Source organism: Xylaria bambusicola (assembly GCF_022495145.1).
Source record: "Xylaria bambusicola strain CBS 139988 unplaced genomic scaffold F5B22scaffold_40, whole genome shotgun sequence".
Classification (NCBI taxonomy): domain Eukaryota; kingdom Fungi; phylum Ascomycota; class Sordariomycetes; order Xylariales; family Xylariaceae; genus Xylaria; species Xylaria bambusicola.
Window position 1 is genome coordinate 318,468 of NW_025953593.1, and position 12,535 is coordinate 331,002.

The 12,535-nt window shown below is 49.5% G+C and overlaps 1 protein-coding gene across 1 annotated transcript; it reads right to left on the minus strand.

Moving 5' to 3' along the window:
- Nucleotides 1-280: 280 nt before the first annotated feature.
- On the minus strand, nucleotides 281-1,886 carry F5B22DRAFT_361484 (uncharacterized protein). Its single transcript, XM_047971082.1, has 2 exons — nucleotides 684-1,886; nucleotides 281-314 (listed from the first exon to the last, which is right to left on the minus strand). Exon 1 carries the CDS (start codon nucleotides 1,499-1,501, stop codon nucleotides 872-874), a length of 630 nt encoding a protein of 209 aa, XP_047828312.1. The 5' UTR covers nucleotides 1,502-1,886; the 3' UTR covers nucleotides 281-314; nucleotides 684-871.
- Nucleotides 1,887-12,535: the final 10,649 nt, after the last annotated feature.

A 12,535-nucleotide genomic window follows, 5' to 3' on the forward strand; every position in this document is an offset into this window, starting at 1 on the left:
CGGGCAGGATCAAAGCCCAAGTGGGAGCGTAATAGAAGATCTCCCGAACCGTGCTAGGTGTAACCGATGATGCTGAAAAGAAAGTACATACATACATGCCCAGTAGCGCGTATGGAGACATCGAAGTCCCAACTTCATGGGACCAGCTACCCGTCCAGCATCATGGAGCATGGAGCCTGGAAGTGGACTCGCGAGTGGAACCTTTAGAAGAGCCCATGGCTCATCATGATGAGATACAATGTACACGTACGTCGACGTGGATGGGTGGACTGGGTGCTGGAGTCCCGTCTCCTTACACCATGAGGGCGCATGGCCTACATGCACGAGGGTATCAGTAGACAATTCATACTATATTCAACCGATATGCGTTTCTGGGACTGGACAGGACCAGGTCGACCAGGGGTTCGACCGAGACGGACAGGTAGACAAGGACACAGAGAGAGATAGAGAGAGCATGCGTAGAGAGTAGAGTAACATGTGGCGATACATGCCAGTACGTGTAGTCAAGGTAGTCAGTCCATGTACTCTACATACTACATACCCGACCTCCTGGCATTCCCAGCAAACGACGATGCGTGGGTCGGCAGGTAGCGACCGCGCCATAAAAGAATAAAGTAAAAAAAAAAATTAAAAAAAAATTATTAGGATGGGTGTCAGTAGTGCAGGTACTGGAGATAGCGTACGCTAGGAAATCGTCAAACAGACACGCCCGACCAAACAGAGAGAAGAAGAAAAAAGAATAATCATCCTAAAATGGTCATCGTCACCGAGTCAGCCGGTCATGTCAAGGCCACCCCTCATTGGTAGCGTTCGGAAACGAAGCTGAGTGGTGGAGCCTGGCGGGCGTGCCGAGGAATCCAGCGGCGTGTCCCTAGCCAAGAAGTAGAGAAGTAGAGAAGTATGTAGACTCCCTACCTAACCTTCCCTGGTCGGTACTGGTATCCTGACTTAGTAGCATGCGCAGGCGGCAGTGGGAGCATTGGGACGACAGACAGCGGTCAAGCGGTGAAGGAATATGCGCACTTGCTGCTGCTGATGGGGACGGGATGTGGATGTGGGAGTGGATGGGATGGGGATGGGCAACGAGAGATCGGCCTATCGCTTCCCTTGTTGCGTCGTTTTCGTTCGCAGTGCTGCTGCCATGCCATGCCCATGCCCATGCATGCCTGACAAGGCTTGACGACCACCACAGCCGAGCCGAAGCCTGATCTCGAATCTTGATTTGACTCTGAGGGCCAGCGCGCGCGAAGCCCGGCGCACCCGGCACACCACAGCTCGACGACAGGATTGGACCGTCTGGTCGGGAGCAGATGGATAAGGGCGTAGCCTGGGCTTGACAGTCCCGGAGTGCTGGGACGGCAGTCCACCATGACGCAGCCTCTGCAGACAGGGAATCGCCAAGCCTCGTGCAGTCGCCTACCCGACGATACCCCATCGTCGCTGCAGGGCATTGGGCAGTGTCGAGGCGTGATGGGCTGGCGCGACACTTAATCCACGGCATCGGAATCGACTACCCAGTCGTCTTCGTCGCCCGCCTACGACATCCCCATCCCTCTTCGTCATCATCATCTCATTGCCGGCCTCAGTCTTATCTTCGGCTCAGCTCGGCGTCTGTGCCACTGTTGGATGCAAATAAAGAACAGAGACTGCACCACCTACTTGCTGATACTGAGCCTGGTCACACCACGCTCGCGGCGGCTTTTCTTCCTCGTTCTCCTGCCGCCGCCCGCCGCGGCGACACGATAGATTACCCAGTCAGCACCCCCTCTTACGCCCGCCAGCGAGTCAGAGCTCAGCGGGTCATCCGCCCCGGTGGGTTGTGACATTGTCTTCGTGATAACGGGATGGGATCATGGGTGGTGGTGTAGGGCGCGGTCATTCTCTACTATCACCATCATTATCGTTATTATCGTTATTATTAGACTGGCCTACACCTACACTATACTTATAATAGTCTATTTCCCGACCCCAGATGGACCCCAAACGTGCGTGCTAAGCTGACGGTTAAGGAAAGTCATGTTTCACCACCACGACGTCGGCTTCAGGATCCGAGAGACCCGCGTATGCAGTGATCATCTCACGGTTCAAAGAGAGCCTCGCAAGGGCTCCCACGCCCCTCCCTGGCGGGTGAGACGACATAGGTATCGTTCTGCCCTATCTACCTCTTGCTTCGCGGTTACGCTCATCTGCCGAGTAGAGCACAATTTAACTTGTACGCGCCAACCTTGGAGATATCTATTCCCCTCCCTCCAATGTAGTTCCCGAGTACAACTACCGTACACACACTCGTGTGAAGTAAGCTAAATCCATTAGTGCTACGAATCGGGTCAGGGGTAAGAAAATACGTGAGATGAGAGAAGCTCCCATTTGACTTCTACGAGCCACTAAGGTACCTAGTCCTACCATGGTGCGACGTTGCTTTGGCCGTGCCAAGCGAGAACGTGGCGAGATAATACGCTTGGTTGCCGTGCTTGTAGTGCGCATACTTGAATTATACACATGCCAGTCGCAATAGCGACGTGTGTAATGGAAGAAGCCTCGCAAACCATTGCTTTCTTCCACTTTTAGGAGGGGGAGAACAAAAAGCTCCCGGCGTCTATTGTTCATCGATTGGCCCAGGAGTCGGTAGAACGCCGACGAGATCGGAGCAGCTAGAGCAGAATGGCAAGACGTTGTTTGCAAATTTTGAACTTCTTTCTCCGCGCTCCATCCGGTGTCTGTGGAACATGGCACACAGACAGTTGGAGCGCCCATGGGTTGACCTGCCTTGACGTCTACATGTAATACAGATAAGTATACATATAACTTCTCGAGCGGCCCTTACTTACGCAGGGTGGCAAATTGCGACTGTCAAACAAGACTTCCCCGACAACTAGTGTAGACTCAGCTGTTGTTAGGGATACGCACCGCTTACCCGGCGCTCGCGGATCACATCCGGCCAGGAACCACCGACGAGTGGGTTGTAGCGAGTGGGCAGATAGCGGCGGTGGGAGGCCAACAAAACCCGAAGGTGTGGGGGCGTCAGATGGTGGGAAAACGAGGCCGTGTTAAAAGTGTCGTCAGCTTCTGGCTAGTGGGTCGGTTCGAGCTGCCTCTGTAGGTATTGCTGAGCTCATACACTACACGGGCCGGTTTGTGGAATGGCGGAGACAAGGACAATAGCGAGATGAGCAAAGACGTTACTGGTGTACTCATGATCTACAGTACAGCATGTATCTGCTATCTATCCTTACTTAGTGTGCAGGTGCTGGGGTTCTACTGGTTCGACGATCTCTCTAGAACTTCTTCTAGTCGCCTTGATCTTGCAAACCACGAGGTGATTCTTGTCAGGGACACCCTGCTTGGGATAAGTCGAACCATCCAACCGGCGCTTTGGGGGTGGAGCGCCGGATGCTTGCCGGGACTATATACTGCACTAGTGAGTTGCTCTCAGGCACATTTCTTAAGTAGCTCTTAAGTAGTGCAGTCGATAACAATGCCCTGCCCCTGTTTTAGGGTGAAATGGTGGATAAGGGATAATGAAGGCCTTACGCTGGGGCTGAGAAGAGGTAGAAACTAGAACTTTATGACTGTCACTTGGCGTATTGTGCCGTTGCAACTTATACAGTAAGTCCTCGTGTGTGGAAGACAACTGTTGCCTACATACCTACTATGTAGTACATACATGCATGTCAGTGTTCGAACGACAGAATGATTCGGTTTCTCTTTTTTATTTTTTTCTTGTTACAACTGCTTGGCCGTCAAGACTTACAGTTTGTAGCCGATTTCCATTACTAAGTATGTAGAATGCCTGTGTGGGATACAGCACAATTGAAGTAAAGAGAATCCTAAATAGCATGGTTTTTTTCTATTAAAGACACCCACCTAAACTGATTATTACTAATCCCAGGCGCATATACGCATGGTCATCTGACTTTCCCCGGCTTCGAATACACTACGAAAGACCCCTTCGCGCTCGGACGTAATGTGCGCTATGCCTGTCGAAGGGAGGACCTAACAGGAAGCTGATGCATATGTCAGTAATTTCTACGCTCGGACCCAAGGGCTCTATCGCGCGCACCGATCTCGAAGATTATTATAAGTAATATGTCGTGCAGCTCCAGGCCCTACTAACCAACGGTCCAATGTCAATGCCATCCTTAGATAGTGCTCAGGATCATTAACCGCGAATCTCCCCGCCGCCCAGACTTGCTTGTGACACTTCACAGTTACGGCGCAAGAACCCCCACCTGCTCAACACGGCGGCATACAATAACTCATCAACGTGAAACTAGATGGGAAGGCTGAGTCTGGCGGTATGTCCTCCGGACTCGGTATTAGCACGTTGCTATGCACTAGTATGGCTCCTACGCCAATCTTTATTGTACATGATGATAGACTCAAACTATAGTACACATGGCAAACCCTGCCGCCAACGGCTTCAACATCGAGCATTGATAGGTAGCATTGAGTACGGCATTGCGAGACATTAGCATCAACCTCAAGTCTTCTAGTGCGTTGAAAAGGTCTTCTAGCGCATCCTCGAGAAGAAATTAAGACGAACACGTTAGTGCAGTACCTATGACGTTCAACCCTACTTAAAAATATTTCGTACCCGCCAGCTCTTCCAGGTGAGATGTACAGTACTTCGGGCTCCGGCTCTGCTCTCGATATGTAATTTCTCGACGAACCGATTGTGTGGAACCTGGATCGAATGAGCCAAGTAGCACCAAATACTGGCAGCTATCCCGAATGGCTGGCTGTGGTGCCGCTAACACCCTTTCTGCACCCTTCTTCCGGGAGCCCAAGTTAGGTACTTGTAGTGTCTCTACATGTAAGTCTTTGCCAGTTGCTTGGAACATTTCCATGAGAAGGGTAGCGCCGTCGTGTCTACTTGTACACGTACAACTCAAGTAGGTGATAGGCTATACTTGATTATGTATCCGCTCTAGTCCGCTTTACTCAGTACATAGAGTAGTTACTTAATCCATACTTACAGCAAGGGGTCGCACACGTGTACAGTAGTGTACAGTAGCGGTAAAAGTAGTGTGCAAAGCGGAACAGGGAAAAGGGGTCAAGGCGGGCGGGTGTGATGGTGAGCGGATGTGGCGTTGCGTTGCGTTGCGTTGTCGCGACAAGAATGAAACCTTGACATGATGCTAGAAATCTTCTTTTCTCCGTAGCTGAATCTGCAACGTGCAGACGAGCATACATTGAACGCTAGCGTTGGGTACTTACTAAGTATATAGTTAGTAATATTATCATCTCAGTCCACTCCTCGCGTTCATGGGTACCCCAACCACAGATCCAGATCCCATGGCTTTCACAAATACCTGCCAGAGACCTACCTACCATCCCATACAAGCTACTCAGCACATACTTGCATATATAGAAGCCAAATGCATCTTCGCGGCGCAATCAGGAGTTCCATATACGCTACCGCCAGGCATTGAGCAATGGCGGCAGTATCATTGTTCGTTACACGTATTCGTTGTCTGCACAGCCTATAGTTTACCGGTACCGGCGCGCCCAAGGAGTCATACCAGACTCCACCGTTGGGTTGAGCAGTGCAGTGCAGGCGGTGAGAGACAGAAGATCAGGCTCAGGCTTGATCATCCTGTTCACATGATCAAAATATGATATCCAAGGGCGCCACAAAGCGCGAATGATCCTTGCCCAATGGCCGTATAGCTGGCCCTGGCATTTTCTCTGACAAGGGTATTCTGGCCTCGGACAGTATCACGGGGTCGAAGGGGTAGTGTGTTATGGCATGCTTAATCGCTCTTATTCAGGATCCACGGTGAGGTCCTGGAGATCAAGCGAACTCCAAGAAGCAAGCAAACCCCCCAGCCAGAAGACCCCAGCCGTTGTCGTGATGCACAGCCAGGATATGTCTGTATCTGCAACAAGGTGAAGGGTATGTACATGTAAGCATGGTCAGCCTTTGCCGCTGACAAGGAAGGGTGTTTCCCCATACTCTGCCCATCCTCTGACCATAGTGTACATCCAGTACCATACTTAGAACCATAAGATATAGGTACGTATATCTAGACGCAGGCTTAACCCGACTCCTCGGGGTGAGAGCAGTACCTAGTTATAGGCCAATGGGAAGCGCCCTCAGGTATCATTGAGATCATACTCAATACTTAGTGTATCACGGCGAGGTTGTCTTCACTAATTCCCTGCGACACTCATCGAGGGAGTGTTACGGGGGACAAGAAGAGGAAAGGCGACGTATCTCCTATACATTATTGTTGAATAGTGAGTATATATTTCAACCCAAGATACATCTCTATAATCTATGGTACCTACCAAGTAGTAGCAAGCTCAGACAACTACCTATCGCCACAAATCTGCGACGCCATGCATGTTGGAGGTTGGGGACCCTCCTCGCAGGTAACGCCGCCACGTGCGAAAGTACTGCACTGTACCTCTATACTCTTAACCCTGTCTGCTTGGATACGGGTACAGTAGATGTATTCCTTGAAGATGTATAAATACATGATACGGTACTATATTATAATTACCTGGTAAGTATACCATATAGGTTCAGCTGGGCTCCGTCAACTCTTATTACTTTACATGAAGCATCCCGCCCACGCGTCAAATAGTGCCGATTATTTACCTCGTAAGGCTATGCTTAGGTACATGTAGTGTAAAATAATCAGCAACACAGTTTCTAGACAGAATAGCCTCCCCCCTGGATTTGCAACATGCCAAGTATGTGCGCAAGTAACAGACTGGGAATCGGAGTTACGATAGGTGTGCGTGTTATATTCCCGCACATGCCCCTCTACAACTTGCCCGAGGACATAAGTACCCCTTAAACCAAATTACTCTTACTCTTGAAGCGTGATTATTGCGTAGTGCTCTACAGAGGTGCGGCTTGCATGAGTCTACGCTCGTAGCGTTGCATTGTATGCTTCTTGGAATTGGGTTTGCTGAGGTCTTATAATATGTTTGCTCGGGTTTAATGCCTTATTTGGAGGTGTGTACTGTGGACTGAACACAGTCAGATAAGCAAACGGGACCTCACGCGGTGATGCGGCGCCTCACCTCTCGACTCATATATGCAGACGTAACGGCAATAGAAGAAGAAAAGCACGGGGTCACAACAGGTGCGTTACAGGCACGCTAATACGGCGATCTCCAACTATGCGGACCGATATACTTGTTCACCATGATGGTGCCAACCGAGCAACCTCATGCCGGATCCGAAACAGACCACCCGTCACGGCTGACTTCCAAGAGAACATCCCGTGTTCTCGTAGTCTCCCTGATCTGCCTCTAGACTTCCTCTTCTGATTCGGGTACCCTTGGTTGCTGAAGCCTACCGTATTTGCCCAGTTGGCAACATGCAAGGAGGTCGCAGCACACTTGCCAACTTGAACGAGTCTTGCATCAGACCAACCTAATTCGCCTTGGCGAGAGTGAACATAAAAACACGCATGATTCCTATCCAACCGGTCGCGGAGCAGAATATGCAGGCCGCTGTTTGCATGTCATCTTGGAGCGCATAATTCGGCCCGTTAGTGAGCGAGAGCGCCGGCCCTCAGCCTTGCGCATGTTAGTCGAAGCTCCATCGGGGAACGATTGTTGGTCGTAGTCTTCTACATGAGATGTGCGGCCCCGCAGCCAAGTCAGATCAGAGTTGTATCGCACTCGGCTTGTCCCGCTGAGCGATTGACCAGTATCCGGCTCAAAACTGCCGTCTTATTGTAGGTAAGCCTACCGAGTCAAACTCTTGGCTTGAAAGCCTCCTTATGCACGGGAAGAAGGGAGTTAAGGCGGACGCCAACCCGATATGACAATAGCTGCGAGTTCCGCCTCATTCTTCAATGTAGCCCACCGCTATCTGCCCTTCTGGTACGGAGGGCGCCGTGGATCTTGTCACTCTGATGTGACAAACACTCATGCGTGGAAATCGGCACAACTCTGTATACCAGTAAACCTATCTTTCTCCTTATTTTGAGACAACCCAAAAGGGGCAGTTCTTTATAATACCGAGCCCTAATCCGCTCAGGTAGATATGCAGTTGGGTGGTCAGCCGACCTGTTGGTAATCCGTGCAACATCCCATCGACAGGGGGAAATAATGTCAGCCCTGTAGGACAGCCGACAAGTGAAGGCAACCGTAAAGATATATCTTGGGGATGTTACAAACATGTCCATGGATTATGATTTCCTCAACAACCTCTATGAGTTACTTGTGTGAAAGAATTATCTAGGTTACTCTATCTCTTTACCTGATGTGGAATGTGCTGGTACCGGTTGTAGGTTACAGGCTCTTAAGAATTTCAGGTTTCGTCTAAGATCCAAACACATACTTAGGTAGATGGTACACGGGTGATATGATCATATTGCCAGCTATACTCACTAAAACCGTTTCCCGGAGATCGCACATTGCTTGCCGTGCTGCGTCTCGGCCCGCACGCTTCCACTTCTCCTAAGTTCTGTTAGCTTCGTTCAGGGTATGTTATATGTATATGCATATGTATAAATATCCAGGTATCACACAACCGTATTCTCGAAATAGCTATACTAGCCTCCAATTCAAAGCTCATTCTACGCCTTCAGACTACATTCAACTCCAAAAAGCTCAAAGTTCTTTTGTCCATTCTACCCGAGACTCTCGCCTGCAGCCGTGTATTGCCGAGCTCAGCCCATCCCTTGCTTGTGCAACCTAGGTAGTTGAACGCCGATTCTTTGCAAAGCATCAACGCAAGGATTTCGTCCAATCGCTTGCTGGCTGTGAATGTCCCCCGCGGATAGTGAGCGGTTTATATCTTGCACGTTCTTTGGATGCCTGCACCTTTGGGGTTTTTATCCAACCGGTGGACAGGAAGTATGCTACACAACATAGCAACAAAACACCAGCCACCCGGGATTCCTTAACCGGGAAATTGGGAAATCGGCCTGTAGGTCGGTGACCTGGAAAGAAAAGCACCGTTGCAAGCCCCAACTTCACCGGTGAGCCTATCTGATGCCTTGTCTTGCTAACAGCATAACAGCTCGCTGATGGAACCCTGTATATGGCTGAGCACACTCCGTCGATTACCAGTATATCTCCTCATTGACCACGATCAGCTGGGCCCGGTCGGTCTGGGCCCCTCGTGTCATCGCGCTTTATTCATGGGCATGATTGGACCGGCAAAGCCATGTTAGTGTCGTTGGATGAAGACAGGGTTGGGTTTTGCGCCGAGCTTGACAGCAGTTCAGCCGCCGAGGAACAACCAGCCATCAAGATACAGCCACCTCGTCAACCGTGCTCTTGCGCTGACGCTTGGGGCAGCATAGAGATGATGGTACATTCCATGCCCGTCTGATGTGTTCGGACTGGCGGTCAGGACTGAGCTCATCAACGGATTCGACAGCGGTATTGGGCATGACCGTTATCTTTCCGAATCGGGCGAGATGCGTTGACTTAGCGATGACCTTGCGTTGATCAAGAGGCTGAAAAGGCCGACGAAAGTTGGCAGATCTTCGGTAGCAATGCAACGCGCGTCTGACGCAGACCCAGCGAAGATTGCCAAGCTTCAAGGCCTGTTCAAATGCGCACAGTATCCCGATCTAGACTCTGCTGGCGGTACTTAGAAAGGTTCTAATTTCCTTCTAATGAATAACACCGTACGATTTCTCAAAACCTCCGATTTCGAACCAATACGTTGCGTGGGTTGGGTTCGCGCTGTGCTCGCCGCCGATCATGCGTGCTTCCTGCGTATGTATCGTATCGTATTAACTACCCCAACAAGCAAAACTATACCACTGGTATGCCATGTACAACGTGCGCTGAGCCACGAGGCTTACCTGCTAGTACGTAGGTAGTCCTCGCTAGTACTGGTAGATGTTGCGAGCGCCTGAAGCGATCTGCATATCGGCGAATATGGCTCGTTGGTCAAAGTTGGTTACGCCCACCCTCGTCACACCCCGACTCTGCTGTGACGAGGAAAAAGAAATATCTTAGAGCAACGCTGATGCCTATTTCCACGGCGGTTAGTTGAGACGGTAGCTACCTACTGAAGTGGGTAGCCCGATTCAGCAATTGGAAGAAGACATTGCTTTGTGACCGGTCAGATTTTATGCAGCACGGTCAACCCTAAAACAGCATGGTTTTCATCAACAACCAAGGTGTTTGTTGTCCAGAGTCTGTCCAGAGCACCGTCTGATCCGAAATTAGCTGCATGTAATGCCAGTTATGCCGCCGGCATTAGGTGCAGAAGCAGACAAGACGGTGTCTGCTGATATCCATGCTACTGCCCAGATTGTCCTAGACCCTGGATGGGTCAGATCATAAGCAAAAACAACCATGGTACCGAGCTCAGGCTGGGAGAATTACTGAAGGATGACAACACTCTTCTTCTTATCTGCACCTAGCTGCTTGACCGGGATTGAGCAGTTCGACCGAACCGTCTTAATTGCTCAGATATGCCTTTGAGCTCCTCGTCCATTATAGATGCTCCAAAGCCGACGTAGCTCGTGACAAACTCCTCCACACTTCCTTTTGCGGGCGGGCATCTGACTCTACAGGGAATTATTTTCTCGAGGCCGCAGCGAATTGTGACATCACACCACAACGTAAAAGTGCCCAGGATACCCGTCGAGAGCAAGTTTTCCACGTCCGGATCAGTCCCATTCGCGTGTTTTCTCGGTGAGGGGTATCATTCAAGATACAATGTTGAGGCCGGCGTAGTTCGGATACGTAGCACCCGGGAAAATGTGCCCGACCAGTTCAATAGCATGGTAGAATTTTCGCTAAACGATCAGTAAGCTTGCATTACAGTTCGAGCAAGGCCTTGGACAACCCCGCACATGGGACCCAACCTCGGTGTGATTCTTCAAGATGCGTTGCTGTTGTTGTTGTTGTCCTACTGCCCTCGGCGGCAGATGTACCTGTCTCTCAGCGTTTGTTAGCTCAGCATCGATATTGAGATGCCTAGTTGCTTCTCATCGCCGTCGGGAGTGCGCGGTAGGCGCGAAAAGCCCTCGTCGCGCTCGGAATTCGCCTGTTAATGTAGTGATAAGATGGCGAAAAGTCTTATTAGTGATGACGCTTATCGAAGTACAGTCCTAGTGACTATGCATCTTCACTTGAACAGGATTTCGGGACACATGCGAAGATGTGATGGAAATGGGCACGAAGGATATAGTAATGCCAGATTCTAAAGAAGAGGGTTCGACTCTTCCTCCCTTTTTTTAACTAGTCTTGCTAGGAACAAGCATGCTATATGGGACCCAGGCAATGCGAGTCTTGTCTCGACACTAGGCTCCGATCATTGATCGGCACACGTCAACATTCGTCTTAAGAGCACTGTATTGGGATGCTTTAAACGAGAATATAACAGCGATTAAGATGACATAATGCGAACAATGGCCGTATCCATGAGTTAGTGGCGCATCAGTGGCTTGGTAACCGTCTACAGCTTCACATTTGTGCATATCGATGGTAGCTTAAGGACATCGTAAGGCCTTGCTTAGAAACGAGACACTGCATTATCAATGTTACCAAATATAGGTTACCCTAGAAAGAGGAATTGGCCAGTAAATTATTACAGAACCGCGCGTTCTTCTGCAGACAATTAGCTACATTTTCTCACACCTTGATCTAAAGTGGCGCAAGCACGCAGGAAGTAGAGTAATCTCCAAAGCCTATTTACCGTCTTCTAGTAGTAAAACTAAGACTTAACGCATCGCAAAAAGTCAACCAAGGGAAACACCACGACCATGTCTATTAGCCCACTCACTATTACAGCACTACAAAGGCATTCGCTCCTGCCGAGTTGAATTGGATGTTGATCTTTAAAGATACTCTATAGACTTCTAGTGGCTTTCGGTGTTTGAGACTCTGGCCTTCAACTAATTACTAAAGGTTCAGAACCAGCAGGATGGGCAATAATACAGTTGAGATTTGAAATCAGTCAACGACGGAAGCATTCCGCGTGTTTCCGCCATCATAAAACTTGTCGTCTGTAGCGAATTAATAGTAGAATATACGGTCATCAGCCTACCAGTGTGACATGGTACTGCGTTTGGGATGCCCTAGCCCGCTGCCCTATGAAGTAAAGCATTTCGTATGCTGGAACAACAATGCTCTAAGACGTGCTTAAAGATGCAAGTTGATAGTAAGCTACTTTACTAGGAACATTTTATAATTTATGTTAGTATATCGTAACGAGGAGCTCCTCAATGGTCTAGCCTTGCTTTGTTTGGGGAGTACTGATTCTTCCGTGACTACAATATATGTCGCCATCACCTTCATATAAACCATTGTACGATATTTGATGGTCCGGAGGGATTTCATTGCTCTAAAAGGTCGGGAATAGGGGAAGTTAGCCTATATGATGTAATGTTGAATGTATTGGGTCGCTTTATTGTTGATCGTACGAAGGCCAATCCTTAGAACAATGTTTCTATTGGTATATTCTGTATAGCAGTAGTGCCTATAAACCACTCTTTATTGGGTAAACCCTTTCTGATTTGAGCCGGACGGGCTTGGCTCAATTGCATTTTTACCTTTCAAATTTTCTGCAAAGGCTTCATAGCGGGATTCTTTCCATATC